This window comes from Natator depressus, chromosome 26, assembly GCF_965152275.1.
Source record: "Natator depressus isolate rNatDep1 chromosome 26, rNatDep2.hap1, whole genome shotgun sequence".
NCBI lineage: Eukaryota > Metazoa > Chordata > Testudines > Cheloniidae > Natator > Natator depressus.
The window spans coordinates 7,983,669-8,007,636 of record NC_134259.1 but is presented as its reverse complement, the minus strand read 5'-3'; the positions used below and the strand labels follow the sequence as shown (position 1 = coordinate 8,007,636).

Here is a 23,968-nt window from a genome sequence, read left to right as displayed (position 1 = left end):
GGGATGGGTTTGTTTTGGCAATTCTTGTTGGCTAGGACTCCATCCCCTCGGGCTCCCTTCAGCTGTGACCAGCATGTTCCAAGACATGTCTAGCACAGGGCAGATCCTCAGCTGCTGTAAATCAGTCTTGATGTCAACAGAGCTATGCCAATCTATGCTAGCTGAGGGCTGCCCTCCCCACCCCCGTGTACACTCATACAACACTGATCACCTCAGGACACGGACACACCTCGTGGAACCACAACATTTTGTCTTTATTAGGCGTTCCCATGGTAATATAACACAGTTTGTAAGGAATAAAACACAAGACTTTGGGGTGGGGTTTACCATTGAGACAATGGTCAAATATCAGTACTTTTTGTCTACACACATGATCATCTTTAGCACTTACAGCTCCTCCTCTCATAGTTCACAATCACAAATCCAAGGGTTAAAATCCAGCTAGTATTAAATCCTACATTGTTTATTTTTAGAGCTTCAAGTCACTGCGGTTAATAGTCAGTCTCATTTTTTTTCTTTAAGCATTTACATATGACATCCATTAAACAGACACAAAGCAAATGAGCTCCCACAGAAAAACATGCTGACGTAGCCTGCAAAAATCTTGTTTTTCCCCCCTTGTAATGAATGAACAAAACTACCTGAAAAGTCAGTGGGTGAAGGGAAAACAAACAAACAAACAAGGAAGACTCAAGTGAATACTGAAGAGCTGCGAATGTTTCGTAGAACTGAAACGACTGGTTTTTTTTTTTCTCCCTAACTTGTTCCAATTTATTTTAAAGCACAGGTGGAAAAAACAGCTGCAATATATATTAGGTTTTACTGATTACTTTAACAAAAGTGCAATCTCTGTTAGGAAAAACGAAAGACCCAAGAGTTAAACCAAAATCAAACATGGCTGGACAAATAAACATACTGTCCTGTTTTTTTTAAGGCTGATATTTTTGAAGGCGCCTCAAGGAGTTAGGTGTTGAGAGCCAATGGGACTTAGGTACCTAAATTGCTTTAAGACCCCTGGAAAATCCCAGCTTTGATACTTGACAAAAGCGGATTTGGGTTTTAGTTTTTAAAAGCCTGCATATATCTCTTTCCCTTAAGAACGTGTAAACACCATTTTAAGAGTTAAAACGTGGAAAATTAAAGTGAATGCACAAGCAAAAATACAAACAGAAGAAGCAGGTGACGCCCCTGAATACCAGGGGACAAAAAAGACAAGGTAGGTGAGGTAATATCTTTTATTGGACCAAGATATTACCTCATCCACCTTGTCTCCCGCATATCCTGGGACCACCAGGGCTCCACCAATGCTGCAGGGGACAAAAAGGAAGTGAAGATAAATGCTGTGACAATGGGTGAAAGATTACTCTCTGTGCAAAGAACCAGACCAAGGCCCCGAGCCCTCAAAATGCAGCTTGAGAAGGACTTAAATGATGCATGTGAACCAACTGCCATCTGGATCTGAAATGAGGATCATCCATCGCTTGAGCTAAAAGATCAGCACCCAATTCCTCAAAGGCATCTAATGCTCACTGATTTACATGGGAGTTAGGCACCTAAATTCCCTTGAGGATCTGGGCCTTAGCTCACAGGCACTAAGCAATCTCGATATGGGATTTAGCTAGTATGTAAGGACAAAGAACTACCACTGACCCTAAATTAGGGTGGGTTAAATAAAGGCCTTTTCCTGGGTGTTTCCGGTAGGATGAAATTTGCCCTTGTGCAATGATCTATTGTATAACAATGTCATAAATCATTGGCAAAATCCTCAGCTGATGTAAATCAGCATAGCTACCACAAAGTTGCCATTTACACCAGCTGTGGCTCTGGCCCTGTAATTGGAATGGCCCTTGGTAAGATCTTTCTTGTCTGCTTTCACCAGGGGTCTTTACACGATACTAACGAAGTTTCTTTCTATCTTAAATGATGGCTCTTGGGAGGGCTACTCTTCTTCTGATCATCAAAGTGGGGGGACGCGACTGAATTTAACATACTGCCAAACGAACCTAGTTTATTGACTAAAACCTCAGCTTCTGGAGTTTCACCTCCACAAATGAAAAGCCTGTTGAGGAAATGTTTTCATGAGACTTAGTTCCACATCCTCAGCTGGTGTCAATTAAGTCTTAGCTTAGCTTCAATGGGGCTAGGCTGATTGACACCGGCTGAGGACCTGAGACTTTTTGAGGGAGATCATAGCTTCGCTTTGAGGCCTAGAAGTGTCCATGAACTAACACAAGTATCAAGTGCTTGCTGAAATGATGCTATGAGCTCCTACAACCAAATGATTGTGGTGACGGTCAGAAGCTATGACACGAATGGGGGAGGGAGGTCCACTCCTGAGATGAGACTGTGCAAACACAATGGTACAAAACATTTTAAAAAGTACTCCATTTTTAAAATTTCCTCAATGATCTAATTTGCAGAAAAATCCAGAAGGAAAAACACAGCAAAACCTCAGCCCAACTGCATAAGATGCATCTTGTCAGTTTCTAACACAGGCTTCCTATTTGTACTAAGATACCCGGTGAGATCACAGAACGATTGTGAGGGGGGAGAATGTTGATATAAGTTTAGACTTGTGTTCCTCTGCCCTCATTTAGCTGTGCTGTTGCAGGTCAGGACCCTAAGGAATATCCAGTTTAAAAACCCTTTGAATTACTGCTGTGTTGGACATCTCAAAAAGCAATTTTTATTTTTTAAAAAAGGCAGCTCCCGGGAAATTCACTTTATCCTTCCTTTGTCAAGAGATGTTTAATGGGAACAGAGGCCACATCTCAAACACCCTCTTTAAACTGATTTTTTGCATGTCCAGCGTATCAAACGGGTTGTTTCTTTAAATGTGATGGGATTGGGGGATGGGGAGGGGGGAATTGAGTGGGATCGGTGACGATGAGGAAGATGGATTGAGGGGGACTGAAGTGGCACCATAGCACACTGGTTGCCCGCAGTAACCGTCACAGGCTCTAAAAGAATCAAAAGGGCCTCCAGGTACCCTGCCCCCTCCCCTGGTCCGCTAGGCGGCCTCAGAGAGGTTAGTTCCTTAACCCAAGCTGGTGATGTTGGCACGTCCACCGGGTGGCGCCACTATGCGCTGAGTCGTGCGGCGGGGGATATTGTCATCGATCTGTGCACCTGGAAGGAGACAGAGAAGAGGCCATGTCAGTGCAGTGCTGGAGTTGAGTAGCTTTCAACGCAGTAACATAGACCCGTGACACTGCTGGCCGTCTGTGGGCTGCATTTAGCCCGTGGGTCTAAAAGGATGCAGCTCCACTGGAATTGATAATAGCCTCTTTGGCCAGGTTGAATTAAGCCCTATGGCCCAGTTCCTCAAAAAGATATGTAGGCACCTAATTTCCATGGAAATCAATTGATTTCCAGCCTTGGGGAATCACGAAACAGGCAGCTGTTCTGCAAGGTGGGGAATCATTAAGTCCTGAATTGCTCTAATCCAAATCCACAGGGACCAGCACTGGAGAGTACAGCACATTCTGTAGTGGAGTGAGTCCTAGTCTTCCCTGCTGAGGCCGCCCCATTAATTAAGATGTTGGGTCCTGAGACATGGATTAGATTGAGAGCTCTAGGTAGGTTGGTGGCCACTGGCTATCCGTGCTAATGGCTTTGCGGGGGAGTGAGCAGACTGTTGAACTGCCAACCTAGAAGAGAGGTTCTCTATCCCCATGCCACAATGAGGGAGCACTATGTGGCCCACAGCGAAGCCCACAAGAGCTTTAACCTCAGCTCACTTGTTCTCGCTGCATCAGGTGCTCAGTGGAAGGGCTCTAAATTGGCTGCTTGGGATATAAAGGAGGAGAGACTGCTGAGCGGGAAGTGAAGGCTCTGTGCCCAGAGAATGGGGCTGGACATCGGACTGACCCCTGGGTTGCAGAACAGCAATACTAAAAACAGACAAGACTGTGCTACTGTTTCAGTGGAAGCTCTGAGCAGCAGCAGCGGCCCTGGAGCTGCCTGCAGATTCAGGGAAGGGGCACCACATCGGTTCATGCTGTTTTGTGATGGTTCTTTGTGATCACAAGGGGCTAGGTTAGACTGTGGAGAAGCAGAGGGCACTGGGAAAGCTTTCAAGTGGCAGGCTGGTGAGTGGAGAAATTTGTTAGTCTTTTCCCCTTCCTCCCCCCTCCCAATGCTAACTTGGTTTAATTGCCAATTAGAAGCATCATCTTGGGAGGAAACTCCCCCTCCTAGCTTTCCCTGTTTTGTAGCTTCTGCTGAGGCATGCTGCTGGCTTACTAGCCCTTTATCAAACACTTGGTCCACCCACTCCTCCCAGCTAAATTAACTTAGTGGGAGACCTTGCCATATTTGTTGTGGAAGGAGGGATCTCATTAAATCATCCTTCTGATCCTCAACCGATTGCTTCAGCACAAAATGAGAGAGATGTGTAACACTTGCCTATGCTGAGAACCTCCAGCCACAGGTGAGTTTCACTAGAACCACGTGGAAGTACTGAAATAACTTTTAATGCTTGCTTTCAAGTCCGCTAAAAGCACCGCAAGTCTCTCTGAGATGCCTCTCTCTGAATAAAACTAATGCGTTCCTCTAAACTGCAGGCAGCCCACCCTGGTTTTGGTGAGGTGATTGCTTTGCTTCAGGGAGCAGAACCAAAGTAGCCTCACACTGCTCCACCGGCCAACATGAACTTCCCAGCTGTCTCATCACAACTGCCCTCCTGGTTTCCATAACTACATCTCCAAGTTCAAACCCATCCTATTCTTTCATTGAGTTGTTCCAGCTTCCACCCTGTAATTCTGGCCTTCTAAGTAGGTACTCTTATTTTACTCTGATTTTGGCCTTCTCTGGACTAGTCACTGACCTGGACACCCACCCCACCCCCAAAATTAAAACTTTCTTTATTCCCTCACTTTTGTCAGAAAATTTTGGATTTTCATTGAATTTTTTTTTTTTTTTTGACAAATCCAAAAAAGTTGAATCAGTTTTGGCTTTAATCAAAAATCTTCCATGCAGAAAAAGTAAATTTCCTGATCAGCTCTCAATTTAGCAGTAAGGCAGCCTTACCCCTCGTCTCTGGATCTATCTCCCAGACACTGAGTCACTGTCTCTTCATACTTCATCATTAAACCCCCTCTTCCCAATTCAGGAAGAATCTTCTCTCTGCAGTATCCTGTGATGGTATACAAAACTGCCCATGCATGCCCTGCAAAACTGCCCCGCTCTGCACTATATGGGCCAGATCCCACATACCTGGTGTACACCAGCCTGGCTCCATAGAATCTGGCCCTGAATGTCAATCTTTGGGCCACTCAAGATCCATAAAGGAAGCTTGTGTAATTGTCTCCCATTCTGGCCAAGCTAATCATGGCTGAAAAAACTCAGCCATAGACATTGCAAGATAAAAAGTGAAAAATACAAAGTGCCAGATCCTCATTTGGCAAAAGTCGACAATGGTGCTACCTAACTTGTATCCCAGCTTGGGGCCCTGCCCTTTGAAGTGGATGGAGATATAGATTCCTTTGCTTTGGCACTGAAATAAATCAGAATTCTAGCAGGGCTTCTATCCAGATTTTTCCTTCTGCTGTGAAATGAATCTCATTGCTGTTAACCCTCCCCGTCCCTGCCTTCTCTTGTTATTGCAACCGAACCCACGGCCCCACAAGAAAACAACCAAGATTTCAACGTAATAATTTAGCCATACATAAGTATGTACCAGACAAGCTAAATCCAGACTGGTGCAGGTTCCTGACAGGTGGGGCCTGCTGTTTGGCTGGAGACGTCTTAGCCGAGGATGCTGGTGTGACAGTCTTCGGTGTCACAGATACTTCGCAGACGGGCCCATCATACAGGCCCCGGGGGACGCCCCGCAGCTCAGCCAGCTGGAGAAAACACAAGCAATGAGCCTCCAAACAGCAAAGCTAAAGGCGGCGTTAGGAAGAGACCTGAACTGGGTCCAGATGTCACCAAGTCAGAGATGTTTGATTCAAGGTTCAGTTTTTGCACTAGAATTTAAAAGCCACATCTCTGCATGGTGCTGACGCTGATTGAGAACTATGGCTGTTCAACTGCACAAGTGAAAGGGAGACCAGCCTTTGCCCCTTTGGCTGCAATAATTTATTTTGCATTGAATGTAATTTCACAAACTGTGAGAGAAGGTCAACCAGACCTGGACGGGAAAACAATTTTTCTGGTGACCCAAGTATCCCCAAATCGTGGGATTCCACATTAGTCCTCCTGGGCCTCCAGCAGTATAAATCCATTGGCTTCAAAGCATTGCAAATCCATTTTTTCCCCATCAACATTTCAAAACACGTTCACAAGGAGTCTCGCTTGCAATGAATACTTTGACAAAGTATAATCCCAAGCAAACTCCTCTGATTCTATCCAGCAGAGGGCAGTGTTGCAGATACATCAGTACAGCATGGAATATTTCCCTTAAAGATTTTGACAAGTTAACCAAAACATATAATTACGCGACTGTTCCATTTTGAAGGACTCTAGGGACCAGATCCTCAGCTGTTGTAAATCTGTATAGCTATGCCGATTTCAGTACAGCTATGCTGACTTCTACTGGCTGAGGATCTCTCTAATTGCTTCTGTTTTGGCTTCGTATATCCTTTTAAAACCAATTTTTGCCTCAGCCTAAATTCACTATTTTTCAAAAGTAGAAACCCTCTCACTACATTTGTTTCAATTCATAATAGAGTGTCTGGCTGGAAGGGACCTTGAGAAGTCGTCATGTCCAGCCCCTTGCACTGAGGGAGGACCAAGTAAACCTAGACCATCCCTGACAGGTGTTTTATCCAGCCTGTTCTTAAAAACCTCTAATGACCGGGATTCCACAACCTCCTTTGTCAGCCTATTCTAGAGCTTCGCCTTCTTTTCTCAAGACTAATTATGCAATTTGTAACCTTTCCCCAGAGGTCAGGTTTTCTAAACCTTATATCATTTTTGGTGCGCTTCAATTTGTCCATCTTTCCTAAAATGTGGCGCCCAGAACTGGACTCGGTACTCCAGCTGAGCGGAGTGGGACAATTACCGACCGTATCTTACATACAACACTTCTGTTAATACTTCCCAAATTTTTAGCCTTTTTTTCCCCAACTATCACATTGACTCATTCAATTTGCGATCCACTTTAACCCCCATTCCTCTTCAGCAGAACTACTGCCCAGCAGTTACTCTTCATTTTGTAATTGTGCATGAGATTTTTCCTTCCTAAGTGCAAAACATACTAAATTAAATCTTCCAAAACTTTTGAATTTAAACCAACAACGCTGCAAACCAAATCGCAAGAGAATCAAACTATTTGCCTGAAACAAGCGCGACTAGCCTAGTTTCATTGTTTGAAGATCGATAAAATGCAAAGGGAACAAAGTCAACAACATAATTAGTTTTATTTTAAAGTGTAAATTTATCTGGATGATAGTGTTTAAGTTGACTATTTTCTTTTCCTATTGTGACAGGATGCTAGTACCTTGCAGAGTCATTTTGTTGACTCACCCTGACCGCCAGACCAAATCGTTCTTACTAGTTCTTCTTACTCCTGTCTGTGACCGAGGGAATTTAGGAGCAGAGACAAAGATTCTGCAGGGATAGCCAAGCTCAGACTTAGGTTACAAAGTTACCTTAGAAAATAAAAGCCAACTCAGGGAAGAAAGTAAATGTGGACAATACCCACTGTTTTGTCTATGGAAGAAGTGGGGTGGGGATGTCACCTGTTCACCAGCCCCGTAACGTAGAAGCTTCATGAGCTAACTAGCATTCATGGACATACTCACCCTGCTCCTTGCCTTGATGCGCTTATAAACAAAGTCAGGGAATGGCTTCCTGGGGATGTATCGTCCAGAGCCCTCAGTTGCATGGAGGTTCCCATCCTCCAACACAATCTTTCCCTGGCTGATAACCACCAGTGGAGACCCACGGCATTCCATGCCTTCAAAGATATTGTACTCCAGAGACTAGGACAAAAAGAAGACATCAGGACCAAGTGTTCATTCCAATGCAAGATGCCATGTCTTAAGCTACCGCCTAGTAAGAATTCCCTCCCGCCCCCCCCCCCCATTTTTTGGGGTTTTTTTTTAAATAACAATCCACGCTGATTGCCAAATTTTAGAGTTCAGGTGAGAGAGAGGTGACAGTGTCGATGCACTCACCACCAATGTTTGTGGTGACATAAAAGCAATAGTAACTAATGTCTTTACGCAGGCAGAACTCCCAATGGGGCACAAATTAGAATGATGAACACATGCCAAAGTTCAAATTTGGATGCACTATAGTTTAACACCTCTTAGGCTTGGAACCTCACAGGGCCTAGTCTATGGCTGACAAAGGGATTTAGGAGCTTGATCCAAAGCCCACAGAAGTCCTTCACTGTTGGGCCTGATTTTCAGAGGTGCTGAGTACCAGCCCTTCCTACTGACCCCCCCATCGTGGAACAGAAGGACTGTCACATGGTTACAGCCCTTGACAGGGACTCTGAAGGGTTCCATTCTCAGTTCTGCCACAGACTTCTGTCACCTGGACAAGTCACTTTAATCCCTCCTTTTGCCTCCATTCCCCCTCTGTAAGATGGGAAGGGTAAGTAGTGTTGCTTGTAAAAATTCAATTTAAAAATGCCAGGATCACGTTTTTTCTTACAAATTTTTCCTGTTTCATTTTGACCCACGCTTAGGAAGTTTGGTTTTTTCCCCCCTCCCGCCCTTTACTTGTCATGTTGGTTTAGATTGTAAGCTCTTACTGTGTTTTGAGCAGTGCCTAGCACAACGCAGCCCTGATCTCATCGGGGGTCCTGAGGTACCACGCTGATATAGATTAAGGCCTACATTTTAAAATCGTCATTCAGACACTTTTTTTTAAAAAACAGATCCTGCCTGATTTAGCCCAGGATAGACCTTTCTACACTACCTATAGAAATTCCTGCTATCTTCCCAGGTTTTTTTTTTTTAAAAAACTTACTTGGATATCATTAAATAGTATAAAGCCCTGAGGGATTATCCTAATAATAAACAATATTTAGTAAATCAGTCCCTCTGAAATACTCCTGCTATATCAAACCCGAACAAGCTTTTATTCTAAGTACATGTGAATAAAAGACAAAGATCATGTAAGAGAGAAGCAAATAACAGCCTGCTTTATGCTCAGAGTACTGTATGCATTATTATTAAATCAGATTTGTATTCTATTATTGCCAATCCATCCTGTACCAGACCCTCTGAGACCCCCTGCTGGAGACCTCATGGCCCTGCCGCACCCCATCCCAAAAAAGGGCAGTGGAGATGGTCCTCCAAGCTGCGTAGAGTGGCTGTGTGGGACACAACCAATCAGGGCCCAGCAGCCTAGTATAAGAAGAGCTGCAGGGCCAGAAGGAGTTCAGTTCCTTGCTGGAGCTGTAGGCATGTGGATGGCTGATGGAGCTACAGAACCCTGGACAGGGCAATGCTGCCAGAAGCCAGGGAGAGCAAGAAGGAGCCCTGAGCTGGTTGCTGGGACTCCATTAGGACAAGGCCCTGAAGTAAGGTGAAGATGGCACGGGGCCACAGGGAGGTGGCCCAGGGCATTAGAGAAGCCATGTGACATAGTTAAAGGGACACAGCCAACAGCTGCAATCTACAGGGTCCCTGGGCTGGGACCTGGAGTAGTGGGCAGGCCTGGGTCCGTTAGCCAGTGGGGGGAAGTGGCCTGGACACTGAGGCACCCCAAAGGGGGAACTGAACTGTCGTGGCCCAGCTGGAGAGCTGAAGCCAGGAAGCCCCAAAGAGGGTGCAGACATTGTCTCCAGGGAGGGAGCCCTAGGGCAGAGCGGGGACAATCCAAGTGTGTGCAGGCATGCGCACTTGGCCAAGGGGGCACTCATGAGAGGGGAGTGCACCCCATTACTGGTCCCAACTGAGATCAGAGCCCTATTGTTTTAGTTGAGATGCGTATCTTTGAAGCACACCTTCTGCGTAAGGTGAACAGGCTGTGAGAATTTGCTCCCCAGGAGGAGGGCACTGATATCGCTTTTTCCTATTGTACTGTTTTGTCTTTAGGCAATAAAATGGCTCAGTTCAGTTATTTGGTGTTTTGAGAATGAACCATGAGTGTAGTCAAACAATTGGAAACACCTCTGAGTCACTAATACATAGAGTAGAAGCATACAGATACTGCTCAGTGATGGTTAAAAAAAATATATATATATATATATAATCCTAATTAGATTAAAGCTAAATTTTGAGCTTTGCAAAACGGTTTTCGTGTCAACATTTTCGTTGAGTCAGGGACGAGGGCGATCTTCTTTTACTCTAATAGGATTGCTCGCTCTCAATTAATGGGATTTGAAATATTTGACTCGGGGGTGGCGACGGGAGGAAACAGGAATTCCAGGAGAATCACTGGAAAATGCTCCACCCCTTAACTGTACTGGCAGGAAGGGTTCTACTAACATGTTGTTTGGGAACAGGTATTCTTGTGATCATCTCAGCGGGGGGAATAGCAACTTGATCCAAGTCACTTTTGTGGAGTTCATGATGGAGTCTGCGCTTTCAGCGTGTTATAACTATGGGTGGGTTTGACTGCAGCTTTACCATTCCAATGGAGGTTAAAGCAAAGGGGATCCAGTCTGAAAAAAGGCTGTGGCTGCCCAGAAGAGAGCTAGGATAAAAGCACAGGAATTAGGTTCGTTCCAAATACAACCGGTTCCCTCTCTAGCTTTAATGTTTCCTTGCCCGAGAGGGGCACAGCTGTGAAATCCCGGGAAATGCGCTGTTGCTCTAACATGTAAAAACAACAGAATAAGCTGGTGCCCCATAATCATTAGCTCTGCTTCTGCAACGGTCAATAGCGTCTCCTGAGTTTCAAACCAGCTTTGGTTGTATCTTTAGTAAAATGTTGTTCCTTTAAAATAAGGGATACTAATAATTCTGCACTTGTATCACTTTTGCCTCCATCGCCAAGTACATAAGAAGTCCTACGGATGCAAAATAACTAACAGATGCTATGCAGGGCAAGTCCCTGACCTGGAAAGCTTAGTCTTCTGTCAAGATGCCACTGGGAGGGGCAAGATAAACAGAAGAGCATCATGTATGGGTCACAGTTCACAGGGGCCAAAAGTCTATACAGCATGTAGTTCAGTGGGAACGGGCTGGGGCTTCCAGTTGCTACTGTGACCCAAATAAGGGACGACAAAACCATCTGAAGAGTCTCCCTACAACCTCATCCTCTTTTCCCCCACCCCTCCATCTTTTTATAACCAACTGTGGAAGCCTTTCAGGCAAGGGCCACCTCTTTACTTCATGTTTACACAGCACCTAGCATGATGGGGATTTGATCCCCCAACTGCAGCCTCTAAGTGGTATTGTAATATAAAAAATATTAATGCCTCCTGGGAGACCGTTGAGGCTATCAACATGCCATTTAGAAATGAACGTCTACTTTATGGACTGCTTGTACCTATCTGGACAGTGACAGGATCTCTGGATGGGTAGATACCTGCATGAAAATTAGATATTTGTTGCTTACGAGTTAGTGGTTTGTGCGGTTTGTCTTCAGTTGAAGTCTCTCCTTTCTTGGGGTTTTAAAAGGTAGCTTTTGAGAGGTATTGGACTAGCAGCCTGAGAGAATGAGGCCCAGATTATCAAAGGTACGTAGGCACCTACCTCCCATGGATTTCAATGGAAGTTAGACCTAATTACCTCGAAGGAGGTGGGCCTGAGGTCCTCCATCTGCAGGGCTGATAGGGCAGTCTCACAAACATGCTTTAACCTGATATTGAGAGGCCATCTTTGGGAAGTATGAGGGTCACTCACTGGGCCCTTGACTGCCAACAAAGCCAGAAATTCACACACGCACCCTAGTAAGTAAGGTGAGTAAGTCCTGTTGAAAAATCAAGGGGACTTGTGCTCCTAAATCAGTAAGTCTTCTGAAACTCTCTCCAGGGTGGGTCTGATTCTCCTCTGCTCTATTCTGGCTGTATACTACCCGAGCTCTCATGGCGCTGGCTAATTGGAAGGAGTTAATCCTGATTACACTGCTGTAAATCCATGGAAAGTCAGGCCCTGTATGTTTTGTGATATAGCTCCATGCCTTTTGGGAACCCACCATACTTGCATCATATAGACAAAAAGAAGCCATCGGGTGGCAAGAATTTTCAGATGCTACCAGCCAAAGCAGGACTTGATCCAGCTCCTAATCATCTATTGAGCCACTCAGTCCTTGTAAACTGTGTTTTATATAGGCTCTTTCATCCACCATAACAAAGCTATTAGCCCAGTTACCAAGTTCGACCGTGTTAAGGAACACAAAAGCAAGCCAAACTTTTTTTTTTTTTCCAAAGCCTTTGTTAATGTACCCAGGGATCCAGTCTCTGGAGGAAAATTTTGCTTCTCAGCAGTGGAGTGAATAAAGCCATTCATGGAAAAAGCACAAGGAGGTTTTTCCAAGGAAACACTCCCTAAGTTTTTAGCCAGCAGCTAAACCAGTTGTAAACAGACCCACACAGTGGTGGTTCTCTCTCCTGTCCTCCTGCAGGGCCATGGGGAACTTCAGCTGGCCCTGCCTGCTGATACTGGTCCGTACTCTCTCATTTAGAATATGAGACCTACTTAGTCAACTGCTGGAGCGCAGGCTTAAGGAGCTGGACTCTCAGCTGCTGTAAATTAATACAGCGCCAGGAGAGCTCAATTGATTTATTCCAGCTGACAATCTGGCCCATACACTTTCAGGCCAGAAGGAACTACTCTCATTCAGCTCGTCTAACCCTTTGAATCGCACAAGGCACAGAAATCCCGCAGCCAGCGTGAAAGCTCCTGGTTAAACTAGGCTGTGTTTTTAACTGAGAGGAGTTCAGTCTGCAAAATCTGAATCTGTCATTCAAACTCTGCAAAGTTCAAGAGTACGCTTGGATCCAGATGTCTGATTCTACCCACTATAATCACTAGGAAGCCATTGGCAAAACTTAAGTCTCAAAAACCAGTTCATAACTGTGCTCATCTTAGGTTTAATTGAACACCCCCCCCGCCCATCCGCAAAAGAGACATTCCACCATTTATTAGCTGAAAAATGACCCCCATAATGCAGACCGTCCTAAGTGTGAAACCACTGTTCCTAGTCCTATGTTTGTGGGCCAGCGAACACTTATTTGCTCCTTCATGCTATGGGTCCTGCTGTGGCAGCGTGCACATGGGGTGCATGGTCTCAGGGGGACACTACACGACAGTCATTGTAACGGTGGGTGTAAGTGTGAAGGATGTGGCTTTATGGCAGATTTTTCATCTTCCCCTGGAGTGCCAAGGAGGGATCATGCACCAGAATCAGGCGTGCATCAAACACTCTCAATCCCCTTGGATCAGAGGGAGCTGTTGGGCACATTATGGAGAAAACCAGACCAGAATTCTCACTATGCATAGTGCTCGGCTACAGAGGCCTGGTCTACACTTTAATAATTAGCACAACCTGGCTTTGTTACCCAGGGAGGTGAGTATTTTCACATCCGGAGCACTGTAGTTAGGTCAACCGAACCCCTTGTGTAGCTGCGACTTTGTCAGTGGAAGAATTCTTCCATCGACCTAGCTGTGGGAAGCCTCTGTACTACGGTACTACAGCAGGCCGGCTGTAGCTTGGTGCAGAAGGGAGAGTAGGCAGGGCTCAGCTGCAAAAGGTACTCACTATGTTATGAGTCTTGGCCGAGATTGTTTTGATACAGTCAGGATCCCAGATGACAAGGTCAGCGTCAGAGCCCACGGCGATACGGCCCTTCCGTGGGTACAGGTTGAAGATCTTAGCAGCGTTGGTGCTGGTTACAGCCACAAACTGGTTCTCATCCATTTTACCAGTCACCTGGTGAAGGAGCAAAGACATGACTGCATTAGCAAAGCACAAACCTGTACTAACAGCATCTCCTGCCGAAAGCAGATTCCTGAGGGCCTTGTGCTAGACAGAGATTTGTTACCATTGGATGGAGGAGGTGGCTGGCTTTGTACAGACAACATTACTTATTAATTGCAACAACCAAGCTCTGTTAATATCTTTCCTTCAAAGATCTAAAAGCACCATAATACCTCGTTCTTATTAGCAGTAGATCTCAACACACTTCTTTTTTAAAAAAAAACAAAGAAGGTCACTGCTGTTATCCCCATTTTCCAGATGGGAAAACTCAGGCACAGGGCGGGCAAGTGGCCTGCCTAAGGTTACTCAATGAATCAGTGGCAGAGCACCCTTGTCTCCCAAGTCCCAATCCAGTGCACTATTCACTAGGCCACACTGCCTCCCTATAGAAGTGCAAATCTTAATCAAGCAGCACCGAACCTGCCCGTAGGATCAGTTTCTTAGACAGTTTACAGAGGAGGAATCTGAGTCAACACAGAGAGAATAGAGGTGGAAAGAATTACATTTTCTCCGTGAGGGCTGGAGAACTTTAAGCCAGATTTTAGTCTCTGATTCAGCCCCTTGAGAAGGGATACCTAGGGCCCGACGTTCAACTCCTGTGCAGCCCTGGTATAGTGGCATTGTTGGGGCCGGGCCGGAGGAGACATGCAAGGGACCAGAGGAAGAGTCACCAGCGTGCTCTACACTGGCACTTCTAGTCTACAAAGCAGCCTACAAGCAGCTATTAAGGGTGCTCTAACTCACACCAGCCCCCTATTGCAGCCCAGAAGTGGGAAGGAGCAAAGGTGGGCAGTCTACCTCTAGGCAGACAACGTTCACTAGATTCTGGTTTAAAGGTCACTTTCGCTTTTTTTTTTTTTTTGGTTAGTGCCCTTTTTAGATGCTAAACAGGGGAATAAAACAAAAGATGGGGGGGGGGAGGGCAAACAAAATGTAACCCAACCACGTAACCGAACTCCTCAACTAGAGGACGGATGGGAATCGGACCCCTGAGTGACCTACCACAGCCTTATCCCAGATGATGGACATTCTTTCTTCAGTCCCATTGGTTCCTTCAGGGATCAGGGTAAAGTTGTCCTTTCCAACAGCTTTCTGGGCAGTGTTGAAGGTGCAGTGGGCACTGCCAGTTACCTGCAGGTCTCCGCTGAAACCCAAATGGGGGAGGGGGGTAATTACTTTATTTTCACAGCAAATTATCAGCTCAAGTCCTCAGAGAGCCCCGGACCTCCTGCATCAGAGCACAGCACTCTACCCCTTGAGCTCAAGATGGGGCTCTGTAACCGGAAGTTAGCTTTGGTGACCACCCACGAGCAGAGTGTGCGTCCTGTGCTTAGGCAACACGCTCTGCGAACGCGCAGCCTTGTCTACTCACCAAGCCAGCAGGGAGTTGAGAAAATCAGGAGTGGTTGGGTCAGGGCTCAGCGGTGGGGAGGTGACAAAGGCTGCAGCCTTGACCCAGTTCTTACTCCAGTAATGAGATCCATCGGTCCCCAGGCTTGCGGTGATGGGCTCCCCATAGACCACGGTGCCTGTGGGGCAGACAGACACCAACAGGACAGCTGTAAGCGCCACAATGCCAGCAGACCAAAAGGCATCTCCACCCTCTCCGTGGGGGCGCCTGCCACCCTTCTCATTAAGGGAGAACAGGGAGATAACTTGCCCCGAGGGACATTAGCCCGTAACTACAGCAGGATTTCTTACACCTTCCTCTGATGCAGCTGATCGTGGCCCCTGACAGAGGCAGGGTACTGGACTGCATGGTCTGAAGCAGCATAGCAACTGCCCCACCCTATCCTGCTGCAAGACCCCAAACCAATCGATTTGTTACAACAAATTACATGATGCCAGGTGCTATAAATGCCCCAAAATTAAGGCTTGTGAAATCTGAACCAACACAAAACTAGATGGTTTGGCCAAAAACTTTATCTGAAACAAAATTCTACCCCTGCTACTCCCACCCCTTGTTTGCAGCATCTCCAGTATCCTGCATATTCAAATGTTAACATTTCATTGGTATGGACAAACGGCCGCACCCTGCTAGTGGAAAAACACGGTGTAAATAATCAGGTCAGCGCTGTGTATGAAATGCATATTTGCTGATGAGACGACAACCATACCATTCCCATTTGCACAGCATCTCATGCTTGAGGGACCAGCTTAGATCACCGTCATTCGACAAGGCTGCCTGGTTGAGAGCTCCCTCAGAAGTACTCACCGCTTGCCATTACCTTACCTATGACCTAAATTTTTCACAAGCCACTGGTGATTTTGGGTGCCCCGCTTGAGAAACCTTAATAATGATACCACCACCTACCTCTTATATAGAGCTTTTCATCAGGAACTCTCAAGGGTTAGTGTCATTATCCATTTTACAGATGGGGAAACCGAGGCACAGAACAGGGACGTGACTTGCCCAAGGTCACGCAACCGCCCAGTGACAGCAGAGATGGAAACGGAGTCCATGCGTCCTGCGTCTCAGTCCCCTGCTCTATCACTAGGCCTTTGGGTGACCAGACAGCAAGTGTGAAAAATCAGGACCGGGGTGGGGGGGGGGGGTAATAGGAGCCTATATAAGAAAAAGACCCAAAAATCGGGACATCTGGCCACCCTAGGCTTCATGGCCTCACAGAGGCCTGATTTTCAGAGTGTGGGTATTCCGCATTTTCTGAAACTCAGGTCCATTTATGGCATCTCGGGTCAGGCACCCAAAACTATCAGTTACTTTTGAAAACATAGGCCTCTCAGTATTTGTGAGTTAACAGTGAAGGTGTTGTTCCTGAGGAGCATTCAGAGCAGCAAAAGTTGCCAGTTTATTAGATCCCTCATAATGGGACCGTACAAATAAGAGCTGGGGGGGGGGGGGGAGAACCAGAGTGTCTGAAGGCCCATGACAGGATAAATCAGAAGGGATCGGATAAAAAATGTAGCAGAATGAAGATTTTGTTATATTTACAGTAACGCTGTCATAAACAGACTGGGGCCCATAGTGCAAGGTGCTGTACATACACACACAGAGAATCTCTTCCCAGAAGAGTTTAGAGTCTAACTAGAAAGGACAGACAAAGGGTCGGAGAAAGGAAGTATTATCCTCATTTTACAGAGGGGGAACTGAGGCACAAAGAAGATAGATGTTTTTCTCCAATGTCTGTGGCACAGCAAGGAAATGAAACCAGATCTCTTGAGTCACAGTCCAGTACTTTAACCACAAGACCTCTTTAGAGAAGTATTTTTAACCACAGGCGGGAACAGCCCATGTTTCAGGGCATGATGCTTTACGTGGGTGGGATACATGATCGTTTTCTGCATACAGAGCACATACTGGAGGCTGCAACTTCAGACGCCCTGACAGCTGCTAGTGGCACTGTATATACTAACCAAATAAACCCCTCTGAGCTCTATCTATTGCACCCTTCACTGCAGCATCCGAGCACAGATCCTTATTGTGCTACTACTCACGTGCAAAGAAGGCATCTGGGGCTCTGCGGGTTTTCAGACACCAAGAATAGGCAAAAAGCGGGGCAAAGACCATCGAATCTGGCCACTTTCCTGTGACAGAGCACTGAAGGTGCATCCTAGAAAACAGGCCTTGAGTGTGGATCGTAACGGCTTGGCCTCCTACCCCATCACTGGGACTGTTTAAGAGACAACTCTCCAGCCGAAGAAGAGCCTGCCAGGGAGCACTTGCAGCAAACAGGTTCAGGGGTCATGAAACTGGAACGAGGCAAAGGGCACACTGGATGTGAAAGGGAAGCCTGTTTATACCCGATACATTGGAGGAATTGTTCTCGCAAGCTATCTTTCATCTTGCAGGACTGCCAAGGACAGTGTCTGCAAGGAATATTCACCATGCAAATGCCATCATGTGCATCTGGCTTGACAAAGTTCTTTCCCCCCCATTAAGAAATCAATTACCTTTTGTTCCTTCCTCTGGATGTTCTCCAGTGACTCACTCTCTACCCCCTCAGGATTGTGGGTGCCGGCTGCGTGGCTCTGTTGTGCAACTCTGCTTTGCATGCCATTTTTTTAAGCTTGTGTAACGTATATAAAAAGTCACCTATTGGGGCAAATGCCATTTGCCCTGGACTCGTACATAAGCTACCACCAAAGAAAAAGAATGGCCTAGTAGTTAGGGCTCTCTCCTGCAAGGTAAGACAGACCACTTCAATTGCCTGATTTACCCCAAACTTTCTGTGTGACCTTGGCCAAGTCACTTAGCCTCTCTGTGATTCAGTTCCCCAGCTGTAAAATGGGGATAATAATTTTTCTCTACCTCCTAAGGGTACTATGAAAAGACGGTGAAGCATTCTGGGATCTACTGAGAGCTAGCGAACAGGAGCAGCAACCAGGGGAGTTTTGTGAGGAGCGACATGTTACCCTTGACGTGAGTCTGAATGTTAGCTTATTTGTTGCGTGCTTCCTTGCCGTGTGCCTGCTTGACGGAAGACTGTAGCGTTGTCTCTTGGTGGGGCTGGGTGCTAGGCAAGACTCAGAGCTTCCTAACAAGGCAGTCGCCATCCATCCATTAATCTCTAATGCCTTTAGGATCCCTTGACAAGGGGCCGCGGCTAACTCAGGGAAAACAGGGGCTTAAAAAGCCAGCTCCTAAACCCCCAGAGGAGCTAGTGAACAGGTGAGTTTTATGAGGGAGTTTAAAGAAGGAGTGGGAGAGCCAGATACACCTAAAAAACACTCTAAACTTAGGCCCATAAACAACACAACCCCCCGAAAAAGAACAAAAAGCCTGCAAGAGTAAAAATAATGCAGGCAGAAGTCTAGCAGCAGAGTGAGGACTATCCAGTTTATTGCACTGAACGCAGCACATATGATTACCTGCCTGGTGGAAAGGTGGCATATGTCTGCATTCAGTGCAAGCAACTGCAGGCCCTCAGAGACCGCGTACGGGCTCTTGAGAGTGGCAGAACTGGAGGAACTAATGGAGACAGAGAGGTACATAGATGAGACCTTCATGGACACATCAAAGTGGTCCCACCTCTGGGCTGCTGAGAAGGATGAAAGTCTCCAAGGAGAACATCAAGCTGGAGCAGAGGAAAAGGATCCCATAGTTGGGAGCCTCCCTCCAGATGATGTCATCATATCCTCTCTCGCTGAGGATACCCCTCAAGAGCAGGGGACCCCAGTTATTAGGAAGAGCCAGGTAATAGTAATGGGGGATTCGATCATTAGAAATAAAGATAGTTGGATTTGTTACAACCGGGAGAAGTGCATGAACTGCCTGTCGGGTGCAAAGGTCGTGGACCTCTCGAGACATCTAGACAGACTTATGTGCAGTGCTGGGGAGGAGCCAGTGGTCGTGATACATGTAGCTACACAGGGACATGGGGAAAGATAGGAGACAGGTCCTGGAGGCCAATTTAGGCTCCCAGGTAAGAGATTAAAATCCAGGACCTCCATGGGAGCATTCTCTGAAACGTTTCCAGTTCCACATGCAAGGCCAGTTGAACAGACAGAACTGCAGGGTCTCAGTGCGCGGATGAGACAATGGTGTTTGGAGGAGGGATTTACGTTTATTAGGAACTGGTGAACCTTTTGTGAAAGGAGGAACCTGTACAGGCAGGATGGGCTCCATCTAAACCAAAATGGAACCAGAGTGCCGGCATGTAAAATTAAAAAGGTTGTAGAGGAGTTTTTAAACCCAGGGCTGGGGGAATGTCGACAGGGACAGAGGAGCACACGGTTCGGACAGACATCACTTAGGCAAGGATTTATTAAAGGGAATGCTCTATATCCTAGTAAACAGGAGAGGATAGAAGATGATAAAGTACAGGTAGGAACTGAAGAGCAACAGTCAAATGAAAAAGAGTCCCATTCACTATTGACCAATTTTTTGAGTGCTTGTATTCCAGTGCTTGAAGACGGGTGAACTTGAGTGCCTGGTATTAAATGAGGATATTGATATAACAGGCATCACAGAAACTTGGTGGAATGATGACAATCAATAGGGCCCAGTAATAACAGGGGACAAAATATATAGAAATGACAGAGGCTGGTGGGGCAGTGGCACTATATGTCAAAGAAAGCGTAGAGTCAAATACAGTAAAAATCTTAAATGAAGCAAACTGTATCACAGGATCTCCATGACTAGAAATTGCACGCTTGAACAATACTTCATTGGCACAGTATCGCAGTAGGAATATATTAGTGAACACCTGACCGGGACAGTGACGGTGACTATGAAATGCTCAGGGAGATTAGAGAGTTTACAGAAACGGAAAACCTAATATTAATGGGGAATTTCAACTCTGCCCATATTGACTGGGTGCATTGCCAGAAGTTGCGACCAGACGACAGAGGGTAGAACTCGATAAATTGCCCTGTTCTGGTCATTCCCTCTGAAGCATCCGGCACTGGCCACTGGTCCATCTAGATCAGGATACTGGTCTAGATGGACCACTGTTCTGGATGGTATGGGACATTAGTAACAGCCCCCAGTGCCTTTAATTTGTAGGTTGTTGGTTCAGTTCCAGGCCAGTTCCACAGCCACTGAAAGACTGTTTAATGGCCTGAGTGCAATGAATAGGCAGTTTTTATAGTCTATCAACCAGATTTAAAAACATGCTTTTATCAGTTAGGCTAACCCCCATCAGCTAGAAAAACTTCACTGCTATCACATTGGGCACATATCTGGTGGTTCTCACCAGAGTGGAGGAAGACGCTAGAAGTGGTGCAGTTTTTCTCTGTCATGTAACGTTTAAATGTTATCGGGCATCCAATCTGGAAGAATCTTAAAACCACAAAAAGGGCCGTAACTTGAAGAAACAGTCTAATTTTGACCGAAATTGGTAGAAAGCTTCTCAATACAACTGATAATGCAAAATATTGGTCATTGTTTGTAGAGTGGACGGGTCTGAGAAAAAGTCCAAAGACTCCTGCAGCAGCAACTGATGTTAACATGGTGTACGCCATGATGAAATATTTTCAAGATACGTTTCACTCTCTGGGCCAAAACTGGACCTAAGACGCATACGATGAAGGACTCTACTGCAAAGCACAGTTGATTAAATGGAGGAATCACAACGAATTTGACAATCGTCTCCTTGAGGTGGAAGGCATGCGTCATGCAAAGAATTTCATAGATCAAGCAGGAAAGTGAGTTTCAAGACACCCATGTGGAAGCCAGCATCCATGATGCTTCAGTCATCAGCCATGTTTTAAGAGGAGAAGCATATAAGTGCGAAGTTAGAATCCACAAACTTATGAGTGAGGCAACGAGTTGCTCAGCGATTCCATGAACAACGATGTTCTCCCAAAAGATGGAGAAGGCACACACAGGAACTAGAGTGGAAGCACAAAATGACCTGGCAGACTTCATGAACCATCATTCCACCAGCTCGTGGACACTTATGTTATCCAAGGAAAAAACTATTCAGATACATTTCTCTTCTGGAAAAACTATATAGCAGATTTCTCCCTTCTACCGATAGATTTCATAGCAGCAAAAAGAGACAATAACAAATCCATGGAGCTTGAGACATTTGCAGAAACAATTCCACTTGATGTCCAGTGTGGTCATATGAATTGGGCTAGATGGGATTGTGTAAAATGTAGCAGAAGCCAGACTTTTGGAGGAGGAGAAGCCAGATATGTATCATGCCCTGGCTGATAGTCAAGAAGCAGTATACTGGACTGCCAGACCCTTCAGAGGTGTCGGGTATGATATGGCCAAAGAGCAGTCTCTCAACAAGGACCGTGGGAAGCATCAGCATCTTTGCACAAAAGATAAGGCTCTGACCAGGGAATACCTGACTGCACGTTTTAAGGCAGCTTTAACAACTATGGCCAAATAAATGTGTGGAATGCAGCCTTCAGCGACACAGCTCCACAAAGAAGCTGCCCCAAAGTGCACGGATGCAAATGAAACTGCTGTCCAAGGTATTATAAAAGCCGTGACTGAAAGAATGACAAATCTGTGTTGCACTGAACCTGGAAGAAGCCCAGACAACAGAAAGCTGCTTGTGAACATTGCAACATCTTCTGTGGCCCCCACCTGAAACGGCACAAAGTTTGTGTGTGATAAGAGAGAATGGCACACAAGGAATGAAGTAGCCTGTAACCAGTAGGCTGAAAAGGGTTGAGGCAGGCCTCTTTGATCCCACAAAAAAGGCATAATCTCAAATCATTTGGTAACTTCAACGAAACAGATGAACAAAAGAAGAAGCAGACAGCACAATCAATAACTATTGATAGTCAGCAAGCTGACAGGTATTGTCCAGTCCAGAGATGTTGATATCCAGGGTTTGATGAAGTATATCCTGGCACCTGTCCCACTTTCCCTCTTCAGCTTGGATGGATCTCTAAGAACAACCCAAAAGAGCAACACATTGTCAGGATGGAGAAAAATCTGTCAATGGTCGAGCTAGCCAACGTGAGCAATTATTGACCCCCGATCCCTCTGCAGATGGTGTGCCAATACTGCTAAGTGCAAAACTTTTGGCGAGCTGCTTGATCAGCTGCTAACCCTTATCCCTAGCCTAACACGGCAAGTCACTGCTGCTGTTGACGCCTCAGTCAAATCCGGTGAGCGAGCCTACGGGGGGGAATGTCCAAATGCAAGATGTTTGAGACCCCATTGTGTTAACACCATTACCAAAGCAACGCTTGAAAAGCTCATCAAATTCAAAGAACTAATCTAACGTTGCAAACTTCCTCTTCAGTGACTGGGTCGTGAAGTGTGAACAGTGTTGGTTGCCTGGTGCTGAAGTGTATACCTTGCTGGTGGGTTTCACGACCTCGCACGAGCAGTGAAGGTAGTGCCAGGCAACCATTCTGCAATACCACAACTCGAGGCAGATTGCAAGGAAGCAGATTTGCGCATGGTTTTTGCATGTTGCTGATGAACACTTGGAGCAAACAGGGTGCTAATGAGGAGCTTGGTCTCAGAGGTTGCATCTATGTGCCCAAGACATTGTTCTGTTCTTGGGGTAGATAAATTCTATTTCAAAACTGGAGTTGGCCCAAAGAAGAGAGATTCATTCCCATGCACAGCGTAGTTAGGGAACGGGGAACAGACCTGTCTTATGTCACCATTCATGCTGTCAATGGATTTGATTCTCCTTCAGCTTTCGGTAACATGGGAAAAAATTGGCTGAAGCTCGCAACTGAGCATCCGGAGAAGTGGGTAGAGAAGGAATTTAGAGCTCTTCTCTCCCTCCCCTCCCCTCCCCCCAGCCCTGGACGGCAGGAATGTGCAGGAAGGAACGCTCCAGAATGCCTCTCAAACCCCCATTTGGACACCCCAACCCTCAGTCTCAGGGCTCTGTGTCGATGGCAGGCATTGAGACTGCTTGATCTCAATTCCTCACTTGGTCTTGGGTGCGAAGCTGTGGCCTGTGCCGACGGTGTCTATTCTGCATTCCCCACCCTGTGCTTGTGGCATTCACAAAGCATGCCCCTTCTCAGCTCCCTTACTGATAGAGATGTGTCTGTGATATGAACCAAGCACATCCCACTCTCGGCAATCCCTCTCCTCTGGCCTCAGGGCTAATATGTCTGTGGCCTGCCCATTCTCGGCTCCCTTTCGGTCACAGTGCTCTTCGTAACGTCTCTCCCGCCGCATTGCGGACTGTTACGCGCTCTCTGGCATTCCCCCGCCATCACACCGGGGGTCACGGCCCACTCCTCGCGGGCTCATGCTGCCACGGCAGTTTTCCTTGCAGACGTCCCATGGCAGGACATTGGCCGGGCGGCCACTTGGTCCTTCATCCATACCTTTACAACCCATTATGCCCTCACCCATGCCGCGGTGGCGGATGCGGCTGTTGGCCATATCATCCTTCAGACTGTGACTTTTGGAGAGCCCTCGCAGCCGCCTTCACGCTGAATATTACTCGGTACTCTCCCATGTCTGGAATCCACATAGGGACCAGCACTCAAAGAAGAGGAAAAGGTTACTTACTGTAACTGGAGGTTTCTTTGAGATGTGTGGTCCCCGTCTGGATCCCAATCCAATCCTCTCCTCCATCCCCTCTGCTCCGGGCTCTCCTCCTGCCTGGGAAGAGGGAACTGGAGTGGTGTCCACCCCCATGGCCTCTTAAAGTCTCGGACACGCCACGCAGTGGACGCACGACACACGTGTGAGTCAACCAGCACCACTGTGAACTGTTGCGGCTCTGGCGCCTGG

The 23,968-nt window shown here is 46.4% G+C and overlaps 1 protein-coding gene across 6 annotated transcripts in view; it reads right to left on the bottom strand.

Annotated features, from left to right (window-relative positions):
* Window positions 1-235: 235 nt before the first annotated feature.
* Window positions 236-23,968, bottom strand: part of DPYSL2 (dihydropyrimidinase like 2) — a 92,112-nt gene continuing 68,379 nt past the window's right edge. For 4 of the 6 annotated variants that reach the window (XM_074940085.1, XM_074940087.1, XM_074940089.1 and 1 more), the window contains exons 9-14: window positions 15,203-15,359; window positions 14,833-14,974; window positions 13,612-13,782; window positions 7,749-7,928; window positions 5,669-5,846; window positions 236-3,129 (exon numbers count right to left, since the gene is read on the bottom strand). In XM_074940085.1, coding sequence (XP_074796186.1) covers window positions 3,038-3,129; window positions 5,669-5,846; window positions 7,749-7,928; window positions 13,612-13,782; window positions 14,833-14,974; window positions 15,203-15,359 — 920 coding nt within the window. In that variant the 3' untranslated portion in view covers window positions 236-3,037. The remainder of the gene's footprint in view (window positions 3,130-5,668; window positions 5,847-7,748; window positions 7,929-13,611; window positions 13,783-14,832; window positions 14,975-15,202; window positions 15,360-23,968) is intronic. The other 2 variants (XM_074940086.1, XM_074940088.1) reach the window with 1 other exon arrangement.